Below are 22,427 nucleotides of genomic sequence, written 5' to 3' on the forward strand. Positions count from 1 at the left end.
ATGATCAAAACAGTACTGTACCAAGAAGGCTGACAAAACGGTTGTCCTAAGGACAAAATTTCTGCGGCCAAATGTCCATTTTTAATTTAATCTTTTGTGCCACTGGATTTTTTGTGTAACCCACAGGTCCATTGTTGGGTAGTGGTCCGGCTGGATAGCTCATTGGTCTGGCTTTCCAGGGTGACTGCACTGCCCCCAAGCCCATCCCTTCAACACAATAAACTCCAGATAATTATTCAAAGAAGAGGCCAGCAGCATGGGCTGCTCTGACATCGGGTCATGGCCTTTGACATCGAATCTGGGGCTAGCCGAAGTCTGCTCCAAGCAACAGAGGTCCAGGGGAATTATTAAGGGGGAAGGGTGGGAAAGGAAGAGCACTGAGAAATACTATCCTTAAAAATGTACTTTTGAAGCAAAGTAATGTAAATACAGCAGAAACTTATTAAGAAAATAAGCAAATACATTTCAAATATACTAGACAAAAGGGCCAGAGAAAGGCACATCAAGCCAAACAGTAACATAAAGCTGGGAAGTAGAAGGATGACACAAATTCAGGTCTTTTCCCCTCAAAAAAAAAAACAGGTATTCCCTCTCAGATTTTCAGGACTGGATTTAATTTTTTTTTTCCCCTCAAAAAAATGCCTTTTTACATTGCTCAGGTACATATGATTAAGCAAATAAACAAATTTAGCGATCTTGTTATATTATGGCTTTTAAAATCTCGTCCAGGCTCTGGATATGTGATTTCCAAGCATTCTTACAAGTTTCAGATAATGATATTTAATGCCTTTTTTCTTTAAAGGAGTTGGAATTTAATTTGATCACACATTTTAAATAATAACTTTTTAATAGCAGATTGAAGTAGTTTCTGAAAAGTTACAAATCGCCAACATTTTACATCTATATGGCTTGTTCTTCAACTTAAAGGTAACTTTAAGCAGTTAAAACAAAGCCTGTCTGTGATACTGATGTTTTCCTTTGCAAACCAAATAACTGAAGAGGAAACTAAGCAATTTGTTCTTTTTACAACATTGTGAAGGTTTATTTTGGTAGAAACCAGAACGTATGACATATATGAATTGATTCAGCTAAACGGTCTGGCTTTCCACGGCTTTGGATGGCTCTCGCTTATTTGTCTAAATGTGAAAAGGGTCTGTATCCCTTTTGTAGCTCCGCGCTATCCCCTTCGAGGGCCCCAGGACAAATAACACCTCACACCCCCTTGCAGTAAAAACATCACCTCTCCTACTGCCCACAGTCAGCAATGGCAGCGTTATACAAAGAAGTGAGGGGAGGGCCAGAGGATAAATTCCCAACATCCAGCATTTGGGCCTTTTAGAGACCACAGAAGTGACAGAAAGATTTAAATGTCCCTAATCTTTTTAAAAGAAATTAAGCAAATCTTAAGGACTTCAAATTGGCTCCATTTTTGTACGGGCCGTGTCACATTACTGCTGTGCCTGCACAGGTTTTGATCAGTCTCTGGGCTTCTCTCATGCTTTAGGGAACTGTTAAATTACACCAGCAAAAAGCTCTCTTCCAATATTATTCTAACAACACACTCTAAAACTAGCAGACATCCTTATGTTAACTAGCCTGGCTCACCATTTTCAAAGTGCGCCCTCAAAAGCTAACTTGAAAGCAATACCAGAGGCCTGGACAAACACCTAATTTTGATCTTTTGTGCTCGTCTTTTCTTCTAAGAGACCTTTTCTTTTGTTACTGCCCAGTGGAAAGCACATAGCTCATTGGTCCTGCTTTGAAAGATGAGAGCACTGCCCCTCAGTCCACCCCTCGGAGCACAATCACTTTAATGGAATTATGTAGAGAGGCCATCGCTGGAAGAAGAAAGGGAAGGAGAGGGGGAGGGAAGGAGCGTCCGAAAGAGCCAGCAGAGCCTCCAATATGCCCAGTTACTAACCCAGATATGTTCACCGAGAATTCGTACACTGCTGCAAATAGGACGTGCTACCCCATACAACAGGACCCTTACGTATAGCTGTATGTAAGACCTGTACACGAGAGAGAACAGTTAATTGGAGACAGACGCAAGAGAGGCTGATTTAATAATAATTATAATCCTGATACAAGCACCCTGAAGAAAGGGGTGGGCTACAAATAGTTTTTTTCCATAAGACAGAGACTGAAAAGATGGTCTCCCCCCGCGAAGACTGGCCCTTCTGTGTTGCAGCAGGAAAGGAAGCGTGGACAGCGTGTCTGACCTTCACACCAAGAGGAATGCTTCCTGAAAATGCATCTAAGCACAGTGCAGTGAGCAGTCTGGCAAGTTTGGCTTAACAACTGTTTAGATACCAAGCACTATAATATGTACGCACTGACTGCCTGACATCCAGCATCACCTTACAAACGACACATTTTTACACAATGACAAAGGAAATCTATTCACAGCACCCACACTTTCCCCTGAAGCTATGAAATAAATTTTCTTACAGAACCAACATTTTCTACTGATCTGTCATGGACTCCCCATGCCATTTTGACCCTTCTGAGCAGCAAAATGAAAACACTATCTATCATTACTTGCACCACAGCGACTTTCTAGGAGGTGCACAGTTTCATTGCAAAAACATCTGTGTTCTGGTGACTCATCTTGGATCTCAAGCTTTAGGAGTTGTGCTGTGGAAGCATGACTACAGCATGCAGAATTTTCAGGTAGGGCAAATAACCATCAGCCTGGAGCTCTTCCTTACCAGGGCAAGGAGGAACTACACTAAAACAGTTGCAAATTGCTATATGGAAAGCAAGTCAGTCCTAAAAGGAAAACAAGCAATGATTAAGCATAAAGTATGTAAAAGTGAAACCATTTTATTACGGCAAATATTAGCTACACAGCCACTACCAGCTACACATATACGTAATTGGAGTCCAACCTTCAGTGGGAAGTTGTGCTTTTGCAGGCGTTGAGGGCCACACATGCTCCCGCTCTCAGAGCAATCCCCTGCATTTGTCACACACCAATACGGTGATGCAGTATGAAGACAGAGAAGAGCTCATCTCCACTTCTTGTGCACAGGATATGTGGCATGCACAGTTATTTGAGAACTGAACATTTGCTATATACAAAGTGGAAGGGCAAGTTAACCTTGAAGACTAACAAGTTTTAGAGCAAATTTGCTAAACGGATGCATTTGTCCTAGACTAACAGTCTGATATGCATTTATTGGTTCTAATATAGCAGCTCTCTTATTTACTTTGCTGAAGTTATATCCAGATGTATTAAGAATGGCTAAAGAAAAAAAAGGCTGGCATCAGGCTGCCTTCAGGAAGACAGCTAATAGCACTTGTAAAGAGTCCTCCTCACGTGCCTTAGCTCAGCAGGTAATTTCACCTTAAGTAACGAGGACACATGTCTCTGCTTCCTCAGCCACGAGATGCATTGTGGTATCTCTCTCCACATATGAACGTGTCTGTTACTTTCCCCTCGCTATCTTCTTAGCTGCCTCATTTTCTAGTCTCACTGGTTGCATGCCTTTGACATTTAACAAGGGTATTCATTTTAATTACATTTAGATTATGCTGAACAACCTCCCTAGTGGTTTGGCACAGCGGGGTTATTTTTAGCTTTCACATTTTCATACAGCGACATCCTGGACTTGTAAAACATGCCCTAAAGAAAATTTCCATTTGTAATGATCAGAGAAGTATCCAAGACCCTACGATGTCCTTGGCTCTAACATGCACTGCTGTTATATTCATTGGCACAACGGCATGAGCTATTCATCAGCAGTTTTGCAGTGGGAATTTGCAGAAAAGTTTATTAAAAGAATACAGTAAGTGACAGCTCATCTCCAGGCAATGAAGCCCAATACACTACACATTTCTATTGCTTCCTGTATGATTTCAGTGAGCATAAATTTGGTACAAATCCTCATCTTGTTTTCATGTCTTCCCAGGCCAGGACTCCGTACTTGTAAGATAATTCACCAGCAGGATTACTAAATCTATATTAGTGGCAGCAGTTGTGCCGGTTAATGCTGCTTTTAGTTAAACAGATGTTAACGGTTTATTTGAAGACTACTTAATTAAGACCAAACCTCTGGATCAGTCTTCCTGAGAGCACCACAGACTGCCCTTGCAGGTGGTGTAGAAAGAAAGGGTCTACCTGCTCATGCACATTGTGAATTTCACCCTAATATTCTCAAAAGCTCAAATGCTTTAGTAAAGAGTAATTTTTTGAACTGTGTTCTGAGTACTACTACCCTCCTACAAAATGTTGTTTGCTGTCTGTGCAAAGAAATGTTTGAACAAGAAGAGTAGCCTGAAAATTTTCAGGCTTCCTACAACTTCTGAAATTTTTTTTTGCTCTTCTGGCTGAAAACATAGCCCTACTATTTCTTTATACTTTGTGATGTTTTGTGAAGGAAAAAAAAAGTACATGTATTTTTCCCACTTGGAAATGGATTATAAAATGTTTGAATGTAAATACTACTTACTATAGGTAAGTGTTACTGTACTTTAAAGGATGCTCAGAATAGCAATAACAACATGGAAAAGTAAATTGCATCCTCACAGGACCTGGAACAGAATTTCCACAGATTGTGTCCCTTTTTCCAAGGATGCTTTTATACATTTTAGGTATTTTCTGTAATTATATATACAGGAATTTGGCCTTAAAAATGTTTTTCTTTCTTGATTTTTTTTCCAAACAAAATCACTTCTCATTGGAAGCAAAGTAATTGTCAAAATGTTTGACCACAAACCAGCTGTAATTTAAATCTTTCACCATACCTGCTATATTTTTTAATTAGTTAGTTTTGTGAGGAACAAGTATTGAATACATGTCAAACACTGCATTAACAAACTGAAAGGTTGTAAATGAAAGACTGGGAGACTGCTCATAAACAAGGTTACTTTTGTTATCTTTCTTAACCCGTTCAAAATTTAAATCCAAGCTATATTGCTTTCTTGATTGAAAAGGGGAGAACTTGATGTAATTCCTCTGCATATGAGGTTTATACAATACTTGGAAAATAGAAAGCAGTCTGGCTGATTGATTACTTCAGTAAAATAAACACAAAGCTACTTAACTCTTAGCTAGCTATCCTCCTTTGCACAATTAAAAGGTTTTCCCATCATTAATTCAGTTTTATAAAAGCTAAATTGAGCCTGCAGTTTGATGAGCATTTTAAAGCAACATTAGCCAACCATGCTGCTGAAAGGAGCCAGCCTGCTTCCCCTCACCCTTCGGGCACTCACTCCTGCCACAACCTCCCCTTGCTGAGTTTTCACGCGGGACAACTTCCCTTCCTGTCCTTGTGCAACCACGCAAATGTTAGCGCAAGCAGAGGGTGGCAGCACAGACAGGTACATGAGGAACACGGGGTATTTTCTTCCAAAAGAGTTTTTGCTACTTTGTCGGGCTCCAAACTGCGTTCTGATGAGCTCAGAGAACGAAGTGACTGCCCAGGCGGCATAGCAGGCAGAACCCCCTTGGTACTGCCAGCTGTGGCCAGCTAGGTGGGATGCAGCGTGGTCCCTGGGAATCTCCTTCATTTTATACAGTTCGGAGAAAGCGTGAACCCCAAACCCATCCACACAAAACCCTGATGGATGGAACAGCTATGTCATGGATTTATTAGTAAAAGACATTTCCCTCAAGGGGGAGCTGTTATACAATAGACTGAATGCAAAGCCAGCAATCTGGAAACGTACGGGTCAGTTCTGGCACTGCTTTGAGGAATATCGTGCCACATTCAGTTTAAAGCATCAGTACCTGCTCCAACTCCACCAAAACAGCCTTTCTCTTCCTTGTGTTTCAGCACAAATAACTGACAGGGAGCACTACAGCTATGGGTTTTCCAAAGCATGTGGTTGTTGCTACTAAGGTGCTAGGGCTGATGGGAGAAAAGTTAGATAAAGGCAGGGCATGAGCAGCAAGGTGAAGACTAGAAGACACTAAGGAAGCCAAAGCCTAGGTTAGGCCAACATTAGCAAGTACCATGAAAATGAAAAGTAATACGAAAAGACCGATACAGTAGGATGTGTATTTTTGATGAACAAGTGCTGGGCTAGACTAAGACACGGAGCCAGGTCAGGCAGCCAGTAGATATCCCATTTTCCCCCTAGCATCTTGTACACAAACTTGCAAATATAGACACACAGATACAGAGCCAGGCAACAGGGTGCGAGCACACTTCTTCCCATGTCTTAAACATGGGAAGGATAAGGTGGGAACTGATGGGCAAACAGGCACGAGGCAAAGAAGCACAACACTCACCTATCTGCCTCTCTTCCCCCTTACACATCCTCCTACCATCGGCCCTGCTGCTCCTCAGCATTTCCAGTTCCACCGCCTTTCTAGAAAGCTCTGGTATCTTGTGTGCAGACCATATTTTTGAGATGTATTTCTAAACAATATTTTACGTCTGCTCCCTTGTCTGAATATATAATATGGCAGTTGCACAAAGACCCACTACATGCATAAGTGGTTGCACGGAACAGACAGAAAATCCAAGTCTTCAATTGATCTACCAAACTGGATGAAAAAAATATTCCCGTCATAGCTTCTACAAAAACGTGCAGTAGCAAATGTCTTGATTTTGTAATTATAACCAGCTTGAGTCAAGGTACAACATTCAGCTACAAGAATGGCAATAATACTGTGGAAGCGGGTATAAATGCTGAAATATGCTTTCTAATGCAAAACTTATTTCTACTAAACTTTTTTTTTTTTTTTTTTTATGTAGGAGAAGAGGTCTGGAAGAAAAGCTTCAGAGCAAAAGCTTCATCTTCCAACACAAGATTGCTTTTTTCCCCCCACTTCCCACATACCCGCTCTTCATTTGCCACAAAAGCGTGACTCCAGACAGCCTGAAAAAACATTGGCTTTTCCACAACTGCATCATTTCCCAAAATAGAAAAACGCTTCTATTAGCAGTAATGCCATGGCAAATACACTCTAACCAAGGTGTTACTCTGGGCAGGAAAGTTACCAGAAAGCACATTAGCTCAGCTTTAGAAGTGCACTTATTTATCACTAACACAGATTTCATAAAGAAACCCCACTGTTAACTTTCCCATACAACTTTATCAAAAGCAGTGATATAATCCCAAAAAGAAGTTAAAGAAAAAAAATCAGGAGAAAATAAAGTTAACATTTCAAGCACAACATCTGAATTTTTGCTAAACAAAGGAATAAAATAACAATAATAATAATAATAAAAAAAAAAAACGCAGAGAAAAAAAATTAAGAAATGTAACTAGCCCTGTACAGCAAATGTTTTCTTCTGTCCACTCTGAAGTCTCTTTCATGTGCTAATGGTGGCATTTTTTTAAACTCTTCCCCTTTGACTTACTCAGACCTTTAAGGACCTCACACATCTAATGGTTCCTCACATTCACCAAGAACAATCAAGCAAGGTCTGGGGGTTGACATGCAGTATGATTAATGGACAATGTTGATTTAATTTCCTATAACAGGAGTTTTCTCTAAGCCTTCTCCAAGGAGCAGTTTCTTTGCAATCCAGGACTTAAGTATTTTACTAATGAAGTCCAATAAATAGCAAATTAAATAATGCTGTCTCCCAGAGACAAATCCTCCCACTTAAGAAAAAGAAAAACTACCGTATTTAAAGTTCCGTTGAGATCTAAAAAGATAGGTTGTATAACATAACGGACATAGTTGGGTGGGTTTTTTGTTGGTGGTGGTTTGTTTGTTTGTTTGTTTTTTTAAGAAACATAAGCAATTATCGGATCACGCCTGCCATTTTACCTGCTTGCTCTTTTCCTTTAAAACTGTATTTTCCAATTCCAATAAATTACTCTTTATTTATTGGTAACATTTAAAAATATATCTATTAAAAATATGTTATTACATATTGGTTGTAATAGTTAAAACATTTCAAAAGCAAATTTGGGAGTTTTTCTTTACATCAAGAAAATTGTAAATTACTTCAAATAGTGATCAGCGTGTCCTTTTCATCAAGCAAATTTTAACCTTCAGCTCCAGCAAATGAACAATGAAACACTATTTGCATACATCCTAACTGTTACTCAATCAACGTGACACAATTTCCCAACTGAATTCCCACACAGGGTTAGCTTTAAATGGTGGAATTTCTAGCCCAAGAGCACAGAGCAGCAGAGAGCATTTCCTGCAAGCATTTTCCTTTACCACCACAGAAAACTTTCCTTTGAAATACTTTGAAGAAGACATACAGTTGTTGTACTAGAAGCTGGCACATTCTCTTGCCTGATTGCAAATCACATCCCCTCCAATTTTCAGTGCTTTGCCCAGCCCCCTTGATTCCAGTTCTTAGAGTTGCAACACAATTAGTGTGATGTGCAAAATAATTAGTCTGATGTCCCGAGTGAAAACAACTGCACCCAACTCAGCGTCAGGGACAGCTGATAAAGGGAGAGTTTTCCCAAAATACAGCCAATAACCCTCCAAGCTACTGGAGCGGGCCCATGGAAGATAATCTCTGATGTTGTCTTAGTAAAGCCTTGATGTTTTTAATCTATAAAATTGTTGCAAGGCATCGTCCCATGCAATAATGAAACTTCCTTCACCCTGACAGCTCCCACTATCTCTTTAGAGAGCCAGGCTTAACTGGTCTTAACACTCTCTTTTGTTTTTTGAAGTACAGTACATTCACTCTTCAATCTTCACTTGGCTATTTCTTCCCTCACCCTGTCCCTCCCCTTTAAAGTGCAACTAACTTAGGAAGTTAAAAATGAATCACTGCAAAAGTCAAGGCATGTTCAAATGAGGATGTCAGGACTATTTTCCCAGATAAATGGATTCAAACAGAGTAGTTCAGGGAGCACATTTGAGAAGGTTACATTAAACAAAATGCTAGGCAATCCTTCCAACGCAGAATCTACCAGTTTCTGAAAGATCTTAACCATCTAAGAGAGCAAGAGTACGTCTTTCTGACCACAAATCAATCTTACCACGTAGACAAATAATTCTCCATCAGTTTTAAAACTATTTCATGACTGCATTTAACTCATAGAAGCCCAGAGATTTCTCTTAATGAGTGTTTGCCCTGTTTTGTCGTATGTAACACTTTAATTGACACCTAAACAGTTATGCTGCTAATGTAGATTTTACAGATTTCAGTATTTCAGCACCCATTAAGTTTGACTGCTGTCTAAATCAGTAAACTATTGAGAGACTTGGTGGTGTAATTTCATATTGTCAAATACACTATACATTAATGAAAGCTTTCCATTACAAATCAACTGTGTGGAAATAACATTTATTTTCAAAAACAACGCAGGCAGATGTTCTTATGAAGTAATCTAAAAAAAAAAAAAAAAAAAAAAAGAGCCAATAAATCAAATTTATTAATAAAGGTTGTAGTGTCAGAAGTAATCTCTTTTTCTGAGAACAAAAATTAAGCTGAAAGTATGTAATTATGAGGCAAACGTGACAGAGCGCAGTGCAAGAGGAATATAACCACAGAACTGCACAGGAAGGCAGGCACTACATTTTTATAGATGTGGCACTTGAACTGCACAATAAGTATGCAGCATTAGCAGCTGATAGTTAACTGGCCTCTCTTGAGCAAATCTGCTCAAAAACAAGCTGATATTTATCCAGGATTCCCACTCCGTCATCTCTAGGAGTGCTTAAATAAAGTGGAGCCAGACACACAGTTGTTGTAATGGATGCCATGCCAATAAGCTCCAACAAAGGGACATACAGTAAAAGCGAGCTTCAGTTTTGCTTGGTAAAAATTCAATTTATAACCCGAGTGAATCGATTTTTCATCTGAACAGAGCAGTTTATTTTTCTTCCATAAGAGAGGCAGGAATTTAAGGAAGCGGGTCAGTCTGTGAATCTGTTTGTCTGGGCACCTCATCTCAGTGAATTTGCTCTAAAACAGCCTCCTGCTGCTCCCAAACCGCCTTGTCCTGGCACACACCACGCTGCGCACAGACCAACAATTACTTAGTCAAAAATGCTGCACAAGACAAAGGTTTCACTCCTTGCCTGCCCCTGGCACCCAGCCTAGTTTTCACACATCCAAGAATAAACCTGAATCAAAAGGAACTCCCTGCTACAAATCTAGCTAGAGAAACTGCTAGCACTGACTGACATTTGAAACAAAATATAATGCACCAGTTTGTAAATACCAACCACAGAACAGGAAAAATAAATAAATAAATAAATAAATAAATAAATAAATAAATAATCACTATTTACACTTACAGCCCGTAAATGCAATATAGCTCTGTACATAAAAGGTACAAAAGCTAATCAAAGCAGCACTGGCTCTGATACTTTACAGGTGAAAACGACTTCCAGTGTAGCAAAGCCCCCCACCCACCTTTGCGTCTTTTAATCGTAAGGGTTTCTCCCCTGCCCCTTCTAAATCCAGAAAAAAGAAACAAGGAAAAAATGATATGCAGATACGCCATGTCTGCCTTTGGAAGGCAGGCTCATTTAAAGTGGTGACAGGTCTGCCTTTCATGACTATGAAGCAAGGAATGTGCCTCTTGTTTATTGACATGTAGTAGAAACATATCATACCAGGACTAGCCCAAGAGTTTGGGACTGTTAAATACAAATACACAAACTGCCACGTCTGCAAAAGAGTAAGAGGCCACAGCTGAGGAAAAGGCTGCTTTAAGCACACCCAACCTACTTCTTTGGGGTTTATTACTATGCAATTCAACCAATTCCTCCTCCCCTTGCTCAGCAAATCCCTCATGTTTTAGCTGATAAGTTGTAGTAGCAAGCCTGTTACACACAATCAGGAGAATTGACAGATAAGAGGTTTAGTTTAAGGATGTAATCAGTGTGAGTAAACACTGGACTGACCCAGCTGTAAACAGTGGTAATAAATGATAATATTTGTCCTGGTCACCTACTGAGCTATTAGACACTTTTCACTGTGCAACCATGTAGGTATAATGGCTACAGCATACACAGCACACAGGACTCTCATCTGCTATTGTAAGCAAAACAAAAAACGAGCTTTTACTTGTTCTTTATTAAGAACTGACATCATTTCTGATTTTTCTTTATTTATTTTAAAAAGACTGCTGCAACTTGTGCAATGTGAATGTCTGACTTGACATAGAGTATCTCAAGCAAAAATAAAGACCTGCAATACTAGAAAATACTTTATCAATTTGAATTTGAGCATAATTAACTGAATTAAAAAAAAAATGCTGAAGTTGTAGGTTTTTTCACATCATTTCAGTAAACCATTCAAATGCTTGGTTGCTTGAAATTTGTATGTGAATCCCAAGCTAAATTTTCACAGTAACTTATAACCATACAGTAATATCAATTCCCACATATGCAATTTTGGATATCCCAAAATTTTCAGATACAAATATGCAAGGCTACGTTTTGACACAAACAAAACCTGGGATCAAACTGAAATTACACAGCCCTAGCTACCAGAAATAGCTATCTTGACACACCAATAGTCATGATCTGAAATGAAAAAATAGACAATGCTCTTAGAATATTCCTTCTCCATATTACAACATTTGCAGCTCTTAATGAGAAAGATGGCATTAAAGCTAAAGATTTTAAGATGTACACTTCCTCATGCATACACCCGCAATATGTTTGGGAGAGAAAAAAAAATCAAAGCACTATGTCATATCAGACCATTATATCAACTGCTTTATGAAACTTCATAAGCACTTCTGTGAAATTACTTCAAAAGGCACTTGGGTGACATGCATCTGACAGTTCAGTTGGAGTAATTCTTTGTGCTGACTCTTCTTTTATATCTTTATTCCATTTCTATAGATTGTAGATTGACCTTGTTTTTGCTGCTCTTGATTAAAACTTAGCTACAATCATGGTTATAAAGCAATATAAATAGATCCAGGGGAAATTAAACAACTGAAGGCCAAATCTCTGGGGGAATGGTAAATGTAGTAGGGAACTTGTTAATTCTTCTGCACAAGCCCCCTGTGTTTAGAGCAGAGTGTTATGCAGGGTCACAAAACATGTCTTTGCATCGTACAGACTTTGACAAATTCTTCACAAAAGCACTTAGATATTTTGTCCAAGTGAGGGGTGAAATACACTTTTCCTCATCTCTCCTCTCTGTAACTAGAAAAGGGTAGGACAAAGAGGAGTTTCAGGGAAGCAAGGAAGTTCTGCTGATCACTACTCAACTTTTTGATAACACAGAGTATATTGCATAAATGAGTCTGTCACTACATAAGTATTTTTCCAGAGGAACTGGACTGAGTAGGAGGACGCCAGTAGATTATGTAAAACTGGAGTACCAGGAGAGGCAGCAAGGGATTGCGACATCCCTCATGCCACACACCTTCAGGTAACCCCGGTCAGCATAGAAGCAGCTTTCGCGGACAGAAGACTTGCAGGCTCTCCAAGCCTCACAGAAACCACCAAACAATTATTATTATTATTATATTTATACATACACATATGTATGTATGTGTGTGTGTGTGTGTGTATATGTGTATATATAAAACATACCCACACATATATATAAAAGAAACAGCTGGGCTCCATTTCATGGTCCTCCAGTCACCTGGCAAGCCCTGGCCAGCCCCTGCAGCCTGCAAGTGCCCCCGCCCGGGGAGCTCCTGGGGGGCTGCAGTGCCCAGCATGGATGCTCCGCTCCACAGGCTCTCCCGGGGACGGCCCTGCGCCAGGGCAAGGCCCAGGTATGTGTGCTCCCATGCTCAAGGCGTTTTCAAAGCTAACAGACCAGTTTTTCCATCCCCTAAGGTGTTTCTGTCTGAAAACGGTTATTTTGCGTGATATCTTGTATGCAACAGAAACAAGAGAGCACCTCGGGTGTACACATTTCTGCCACAACCTGCTTGCCTCCTGGTCTGCATGCATTCAGTGAGACCCTGCGTTGGCTTTGTCACCTAAGAGCAACTTTCTGAAACCCTCACTGTAACTACATCACACAAGGTGGTAGAGCTCTCAGTGAGCAACTAAAGAAGAATGAATTTGCAGAGTGAATTCTTCCTTCCCTCCCTCACTCCAAGTGTAAAAGGCACTAATGGCACCAGAACACGTTGCATTCCCCCATCACCAGAGGCATCCATTTAATTAGTAAAACTATTGCTGCTACTAGCATAAGAACTATTATTTTTCTTTAATTATAATTAATTCCAGGCAGCTTTAAGGACTGTGTTCTTGTGTTGCAGCATCATCATGGATCACATTTTCTTGACTCTGATAAGCAAGAAGCTGCATGATTTTCATCTCTCTGGATGCAGGTTGCAGAAGGAGGTTCCCATCAGTCGTGCCACATAGTTATAAAGAGTTCCTGGCTCCAATAAACCAAATAAGCCTAAAATGGGTTCTTCAGAGCCACTGCTCGTCTTGTATAGGCTCTACCCTCCTAATGGACATATATTTGGCTGTGCAGTGAGCTGTGGCAGGCAAATAAATACCTAGTGCAACAGTGATTACTGGTGATCCTGAGGCAGGGATATATAAGCACATGCTTAAAATTCTTTAAGAAAAATTGATCTGAAGACATTGAAAAGTGGGAAATGACCTTCTCTGGACACTCCCTTTGACTTTTGAAGCCACGGAAAGAAGTTTCCCAAACAAACCCTTCCACCAACCAAATTCACTTCAACTTCTGAACACACATTCTGAAACATTATCAAAACAGAACCTGTAACAGCAGATTCATCAAGTCTCGTAACGAAAGACTTGCTGCTAAGTAAAGAGTCAGAACTTTCTAGAGCAGGAAGAAGCAAAGGAAGAATTAAAAATAGAGGCAAAAATGCATGGTATGCACTCAGGAGTCTGCTCCTGTGGCAAATTCAAGTGATAATGGAATTTTACACTTGTCTGGGAAATGGCCTGCTATTGAAAAATAAATGCCAAGACCTTTAACACAAACAAATGTATACGTGAAACTGTGAATACTTATTTTGAGAAAGGCAGCCCTGACACTGATCAGATCATTTAATTCTATTTACATGGTGACTATCATGCTAAATAACCCAGTTAAAAAATACACAGAAATAACTGGGGAGACATAACATTGGAGTAAGTGATCACTTTTCAAAAACATACGGTAGGAACCAACAAGAGATTAAAATGTGGCATAATATTCTTATTGACGTATTTTATGTTCAGGCAGTGTAAAATAGGTTTCAGTGACATTGCTGATTCTGATTTATCATCCTTATCTTTCCATCAGGAGTCCTGTAACCATTTGAAAGTCATTTACAGTAGTTACATCATCAATGCTACCAATCACCAATGCGAATGTCATTGTTTCCCAAACTCACTTTGCTTTCGTTTTCTCCTCTATGTGCTTAGAAGGGAAACCCAATAAAAACATACAGAATTCTTTAAAACTATATTGTAATCTGAGGAAAATTAGTATACTGATAAAATTCACTTTTTTTTTTTTTTTTTTGGGGGGGGGAAGGATGCCACACAGTTAATGAGTTTGCCTGTGTGAAATTATTGTTTAGTAACTGCATAACAAGAAGACCAAAAAATGTATTTATGTCCTAGGACACAGACACCACATCCTTCCAACCCACTGCTCTTTTGTCTCACAGCTCGGTTAAACAGTCAGCTGCTGACAGATGCTCTGGCTAGGAATGGTCACAGATGGTCAGTTGTCCAGTTAACAGACCAGAATGCTCTCCCCTAAAATAGTATCTCGACTGTATGCAGCAGATGAGAATTATCTAAGCATGGTCAAGAGGCCATTTGACCTAGTTAAGACTGCAGGTCAATTCTGATAATTTAGTAAAGATTAATTCTCCACACTACCCCTAATAAACTATCTCAACACATTTCAAATACTAAGTGTCAAGTCCTATAATACATTTCCTGATTATATTATAGATCATATATTTTATTAAAAAAGTCTCTTTTTTTTTTTATATACAAACAGAAGCACCTTCTAACTAAGGGTGATATCAAGACATCTGTACTGATACACTTGGCAAGAGCTACAGAAGGAAACAGAGCCTGATGATCGATGGAAAGACTCCAATGGGACTCAGAAAGCTCTGTACTCTAATCTTTGTGTTCAGTCCTGCAAATATTTACTAGTACCACTTAAAAAATATATATAAAAGAAATAACATTCAGAGGGACTACTAACTACCACACCATGCATGTTACTATCCCATTAATATTTTAAGATAATTGTAGTTCATTTTTACTGCTGTATCCCAGTAAAATTTTCAAGGATGTACAGTAGTGCGTCCTACAGCAATTCTGCAATGACAAACAGTGCCTGTAGAGCAGTGTAGGTGTGAAAAAGGCTACAAATAACAGAGACATAGGCTAGGAACACCAGACAAAAATCTTTGGTATTTTTTCTTCCAACTTATACAAGATTTACAAGACCTCGATATCCAAGCACTGTGCAGCATATATTTAGGGATAGGCTTATTCCACCAGCAGCATAACTCAAGCTTGCAAACCTTACTGCTGGGAAAATACACGGCCATACCTAACACTGTTGCCTTACATGCCTGAACGTTTAAGATCCCTAGGACATCCCTTGGTTTTGTTGTCTTCCAGAACAGTTAAGGAGTATTTTATACACTCACCTAAACCACTGACAGTATACTCCAGATCACTGGCATCCAAGAGAATTGGTCCGTTTTCCTGTTGGCCCTCCTCCTTATAATACAGCTTGTACCCTTGGATAGCTGCAGTGTCCTCAGAGTCCTGCTGCCACTGTACTGTAATGGTTGTACAGTTCATTGGCTCCAAGCGCAGCTCAGGCGACTTTGGTGCTGGTTTTAGAGAAATATACTTATCATTATTAATATGGTATTTGAGAAAAAAAATCTATGCAAAAATGTGGTCGTCCCTCACTCCTAAGTTCACTCAAGATTTTCATTCTAGTTCATTCTTCTTTATTAGGATGTTTGATTCCCTATAGCTAATCTAAAAGCATAATTTATGATAAATCAGGAAAAAGACATTTTTGAATTCAGCCTCTCCACTGTGTAATGTCCAAAATGAAGAAAAGGGTTTGATGCTGAAGAACTATGCTTTTTGATTTTCATTTTTTATTTTTTATTAAACTCATGTAGAACAGGAGAAAACTGTGTTATCATTGGAAACAAGGCTACAAGCTAAAACATTTGATTTAAAGTTTCCTGCCACTGTGTCAAATATGTTAATACCATCATGCGACAAGAATCAAAGATCAACACAAAAATAACAGCTTTTCTTCCTACTGTCGCATGTAAAGCACAAAACAGATTAGCTCCTCACCAATATTTGATCCTAAAACTATTAACTGTGTTTAATTTATTATTCTAGGAGTCAGAAGTTTGTGCAGACTACGCACAAAATCATACATAGAGCACTATTTTCTAGATCATTAGAATAAGAACATGTAATGGGAAAACCTATTTCACATTCTTGTGCTACGTGTCAGAAAAATGTGTAGCCCTCAGATGAAGCCTGCAACTGACCCCACCTCCAAGGTGCCAGTAACATAACAATTACCTTTCACACTTGTAGCTTTTGGAGTCCGGTGGGAAGTCCACAAAGATGCCTCTCCCCAGCCAATCCTTGTTGCAGCAGTGATACGAACCAAGTAGACACTGTCAGGTCTCAGGCCTTCTAGGAGATATTCATCTGTAGACCCTGGAAGCTCCAAAACTTGGATTTTGCTCTCTGTGCTGAGGCGGAAAGACAGACGGTACAGGACCACCTGACCTCTCCTGTATTTTGCAGGAATGGGCAACCAAGAGATGAGAATATCTGTAGGACTCCGGCTCGTCAAACTAATTTCAGGAGCTCTCAAGGGAACTATAAAAGTAAAGGACAAAAGCTATTGAGCGCAGGAAAAAGATGTAAAATTCTCATCCAACACCTTAACCTATGATGAGGTACTTGTAATAAAAAGAGTAAATAATCTAAAAAGTTTTGTAGAGTCTTGTTTATTTTAAGAATAGCTTGACACTGCTCGTACTTCTCACCTGCATACAGCATAGACTTAGTATACAGTGTCGACTTCATACAGTATAGTCCTTTCTGTAAAGCCCTCAACATTTTCATCTCTTATGCTGCCAACAGGAATTGATGGCAATTGGCACCTTACTGCTTTGCCCAACTGACTGTCAAGGTTAGATGGAGAAGCTTAAACTAGGAATCTAGAAAATCCCCTGCAGTGCTGAAGACTCTGTGCATATTCCCTTCCACCAACCGTGGTGTAAGGGTAGCATAGTAACTCCTGGCACAGCGACAGGCAGATAACTGGAATGGGCAATGTGGGCGCTGCCAAAGCTTAACACCGGCAGAATTTGTTAATCAGTTCCAATGGGATGTACTAAACAATTTGTTGTTGACATGATGTTCTGGATAGTTAGACCACTGCGCAGAAATAACTCAGTATGTTTTTTATGAAACTCAGATTCCACTAACAAGCACAGACACCACCCCCACACACACATCAAAAACTACCACCTTATCATTTTTTTTGGTATGTCAAATTGTTATTCCAAATTTTCCTTCAAAATTTCCAGAAGACACACTGGGTGTGCAGTTCAAAATCCTAGGCTTCCAACACATTCTCAGCACTGAGGAAGTTCTCAAAGATCTAGAACAATTACTTACTTGATTTAATGAAACATCTTTCAGTGTAAAAAAAGACACTACGTAATATATAATGCTCTTCTGTCAGAATGTTACCTTATTCTCATTCCTTTCATTAGCTAGCTCAGTCTAAGACTGCATGTATCCAGAAGTCTCACTGATGTCACTGGATCCTCAGGGGATGTTAGCACTTGATTGCACATTTCTATTCAGTGCAAATAAAAATGCTCGCTTAAAATGAGTGGTATTTGTCTTACCATCTTCGAGGGTGTGCTGAGTCACATGATCTGACATCTGACTGGCTCCCAGAGGCATATATGCCACAATATAGAAGGTATAGTTGCTTGCTGGATCCAAATCATCAATAATGTAATGGGTTGTATCATTTCCAATGACCACTTGGTACTCTTCATTGTTTAAACCTGCCATAAAACAAGGGTTAAAGAAACAAAAATTTCTGACAATCTCTAAACATCACGGTACTTGGATTTGAGATTTTACCAAGTTATTTCATGATCTTCCCCAGCCTACCTCTATTTTTTCAACCTACTAAGTAGAGTTCTTTTATGCACAGGAGTAACTGTGCCTTGCTGTGGTGTAGATTATGGTGTTTCAGGATTTTCATGAATAAGGGACACTGAATGCAACTCTAAACCCCTTTTTAGAATCAGTCACAACAAACTGTGCCCAATGTACAGTAACACAACACACGAGCTCTAATAGCCTTATCGTTCATAGCAAACTTCCAAATCTATTTGTTTAGAGTCAGGGAGGTTTTTTCAAAACCTATTTACAGAGCTTTGACTATAGCAGACTGGGAGGAATGCAAAGCCTTCACTCCATCAAAACAAAACAAACAAAAAAAATAACAAAAAACCCCGCCCCACCCCCCCCAAACAAAACCAAACAAACAGAAAGAAATTATTCAGTGAAAGGATCTTATTTTAGCCCTGCAAATTCTAGTACATTTGATTGACATTTTTTTTTTCTTTTATTTGGAAAAAGGCCAATAGGAATAGCCTAGAATGAACTTCAAAAGTGTTTTGCTCTTTAATGAGTCGTTAAAAAAAGGAGAGAAAAAAAGAGACAGGAAAAAAAAATCTCAGCAATTCCCATTAAAATATGCATAGCAATGCAAGCAGCAGTCTTGTCTTTGTGGGGCTTTATTCCTATAGACGAAGGCTATAAAGTGGAATACGTGTGGTGAAGGCTGCTGTGCTAACGAACAATTCACCAAATGCACGTCAACTTAATCAAAACGCTGTAAGAGCCAGCTCCTCCTCTTCACAACTGAATTTATAAACAAAACGAAAGGCAAATTCCACCATTAAGTTTTCCCACATTTATGAATTAACTTGATAGCATTTTAATTAGACAAGATTACGAGCATCTCACAACAGACTAGTTAATGGCTTGTTAATTACGAATTGCAAGGCACGATTTCTGACCTGCCAAACAAGATCCTTGAGCTCAAATTAAAAGGACTTGTTCTCTCATTGAATGGATTGCTAGGCCTCATGCAGAGGCCCTAATGAAACAGCCATAATAGAGAACAAGGCTTGCCTTCCACCACAATCAGTGTTCCCTTTGTGCCTTTTCTGAATCCCTAACAAGGAATTAACACACTCCAACATGCACGCTCATCAGACCCTTATTCTTCTCGCTACTATGACCCCGATTTGAATGCAAAATATTCTGCTTAAAAGAAACAAAAAAAGAAAAAACAAAAAAGCAAAAAACACGACAAACCAAAAAACGCCACACCACCTGTTAGTTTATTCAACTAACTTCATTAACACCTTTTTTTTTTTTTTTTAATTTAAATAAGGAAGAGGACTTGAACGTCTTTTTATAGGGAAGCAGCAGAATGCTCAAGTTGTGAAATTAAACGATGAGTGATGCTATCTTTTGTATTCAAAGCACCTACCACATTGTGAACTCTACAGAAAATTCTCAGGAACTGCATATGATTAGTGTATTGTCCAGGTTTCCTTTATGTTTCAGACTTATGGAATCATAAGCATCAGTAGGAGACTTAGCCAGCATTTTGTTATTTTTTGTAATAAAACCTTACCCACTCACACTGACAAATACGGTTCCTAAATAAACCACAGAGCAATACATAAAGAAAAAAGTTACACACATAAGAAGCTTTAAGCAAGTCAGATATGCTCCAGTTAAGTTGGAGACATCTGAGGTTCTTTTTAATATTAATTAGGGTCTGAAATTGTGAGGGTGGACCGAGGGAAGACAGGCTGAAGAAAATGACGACAGCAATACCTTGATCCAAACCACTTACACAAAGTACCCAGAATTCTTACAAAGTAAGCCAGACACGGCAATGTCAGTGAATTTTAGCAACTCTGAGCCCAGGTATTGTGTGAATGTCATCTCACTGAATCAAAAGATTATCCTTTAATTTACATTTCTTCAAATATAGTTGCCCTAAAATAGATTACAGAACTAACTGATGCGATACTTCCTCGCAAAGGCATGCTTCCTAGATTTTTAATAATGCCTCTGACGTGGGCAACATCCTCTGAAAGGTTTACCTCTTAGAAAGTAACTATTTTTACAGGAGTGCTGTCCACTAGCCTTTGAACACAAATATATTTTCTACAATACAAAACAAGCCAAAAATGTTTTAATGCCCTGATGCAGAACTTCTGGTACCAATTAAAAAGGCACACAAATCACCCACATTTTGACTCCCAGCACTGAAATTATTCTGCATAACGTAGCCCCTCCCACTCCCCACTGGGGAGTTTTTAATGTGAAAGGATACACAACAGCCTTACGTGAAATAAACTTCACAAGGCTGTCTGGAAAGATTAACAAAATGAGTATTTGAGAAAGCAAGTTTAAATAATACAGCATTTGGTGGGTTTGGTTTTGTTTTTATTTCACAAGACACAACCTTTGTATACGCAGGACGCAGCGACTGCAGAACAATTCTGCAGAATACAAGTTTTAGATTTTTCACTACTGTGAAGGAGTATTTCCTGCACAAATACAAGCTTCCCTAAGGACAATTTCCCAGTTTTCTTTGAAGTTACCCAGTCTCTGCTCTCTACACTGGCACCGGACATACAATTACCCAGATAGCTTATCTAGTGTGACTTTATTCATATTAGCTTTGAGTGGGGGTTGTGAGCACAATACCTCAGTGACTGAAAGTGTAGGGGGTAATTTCCCGCACCCCTTGTCCTCATTATCTTTTAAAACTCTTTCCTTCCTTCCTTCAGACAAAATTCTCTTGTGTCCTGAAAAATCCCACTTGCAAAAGCAAAGGCAGCTATTCCTGCATCAGTATTAGAGTAATTAAGCTGTCCTTCCTGTCCTCTGCTTAGCAGATGGCAGACTGGTATTCCACACAGAGCTGAGCATCTGCAGTCCTGTCCTTGAATAAACTAGTTACTGAATAGAAATGAAAAAAGAAATCAGTCCTCCTAGAAAACAGAGCTGCATTACAGCTTAGTTTAAGCCACACACCAAACAAAATTTCAGGTCCTTCGGCAGTCACTTCTCTTACTTAAGAACAATGCCTGTTTTCTATCACCCTAAAGATTTCCTTAACTTAAAGGAATTGCATAACAATAAGTGATTAAAAATGTCTAGTTATTCATTTTTCTTGTAATTATCCATTCCCTGTTACATAGGAATTTATATAATATTTAAGAGGCTACAGTAAACAGTTCACAGCTATTTCCACATATTTTGAAAGTTTGTATATTTCTCACTGTAGGAGAGCAAGGGGTGAAAGGAGAGCAAATTTTCTCACTAAGTCAATATTCTAAAAGATAATAGCTAAAGCCAATAACATGTCAATTATTCTCCTCCAAAACACTTGGAAATCTGTAAAGTCACAAGAACTGGGGGATATAGACAGAAGAGCTGAATCTAGTGAAAATTTCAACTATGTAAGCCTCCAGGACTCTGGTATATGTTCTGTCCTTCCTAGCCAAGCAAACACATGGAAGAGAGCTAGGCAGAATTTCCCCCTGAGGACAAATTGAGGGAAACCTAGACATTAGTAGGGAGGTCCCAACTTTTAAAGCCCATTGCTGACTTCAAAATCTGTTCACTGGAATGATGAAACAAAGGTGAGTTGGAAGGCCAATCAGTCCCACAAACGAGATGATTTGGCTAAAGCATTTTTGCCCATGCACTTCTGTTGGTTACAATATGGATTTTTATGCTGTTATGCTCTGATGAAGCCCTGGTCATGAGCCATTCAAATTCGGCACCTCTTGGACAGACATTCAAGTTCTTACTATATGTAAGTATATAACAGTATACGGATACACATTAAATTAAAGTGCTTACCTTCCGCTTTCATGTAATGCACAGAGTATGCAATCACTTTGTCTGAATTATACAGTGGCCTCTCCCACGCTAGCAGGATTGCTGAGCTTGACATCGTTTCAGCATGGACATTGTAAGGTGCGCTGGGTCTGTCTTCTGACATAACTACAGTAAGCCTGGCCCTGGAGAGCACCGATCCCTGACTGTTCTCAGCCATGCACTGATAAATGGCATCATCTTCAGGAATGATCTGGTTAATCACCAATTTACTGAATCCAAAAGGAAGAAAAAAATAAAAAAAGGAAAAAAGAAAAAAAGAAAAAAGCTTACATCTTGAATAAATGTAGCCCTATAGAATGCAACAACAGTTACATTTCCTCTATTTCATGAGTTTAGATGATTTGTACTTCACAAACTTTTCAATTAGAAATTAATGTGCTGTTGTGAAATTTAGCAACCTGTAGTGTTACTCAAAACCTGCCATATCAGTATTCATGTTTAGGCCTGCAAAGCCAGGCACAGTGAAAATAAGCCTGTAAATCTCTTGCTCCCTGCAAATAGCATAACCTTAGGGTTGTTATTTCTTAACCAACTCTTT

General features: G+C 39.1%; 1 protein-coding gene across 1 annotated transcript in view; it reads right to left on the reverse strand.

Annotated features, from left to right (window-relative positions):
* The window catches only part of PRTG (protogenin), a gene marked incomplete at both ends in the record, with an annotated part of 78,705 nt that overhangs the window by 19,254 nt on the left and 37,024 nt on the right, over window positions 1-22,427 (reverse strand). Inside the window, 4 exons of the mRNA XM_082769481.1 lie at window positions 15,520-15,708; window positions 16,433-16,738; window positions 17,782-17,946; window positions 21,851-22,098. Of these exons, the coding sequence (XP_082625607.1) occupies window positions 15,520-15,708; window positions 16,433-16,738; window positions 17,782-17,946; window positions 21,851-22,098 (908 nt within the window). The remainder of the gene's footprint in view (window positions 1-15,519; window positions 15,709-16,432; window positions 16,739-17,781; window positions 17,947-21,850; window positions 22,099-22,427) is intronic.

The sequence above is a fragment of the Aythya marila genome, assembly GCF_965140915.1.
Source record: "Aythya marila genome assembly, chromosome: 11".
NCBI lineage: Eukaryota > Metazoa > Chordata > Aves > Anseriformes > Anatidae > Aythya > Aythya marila.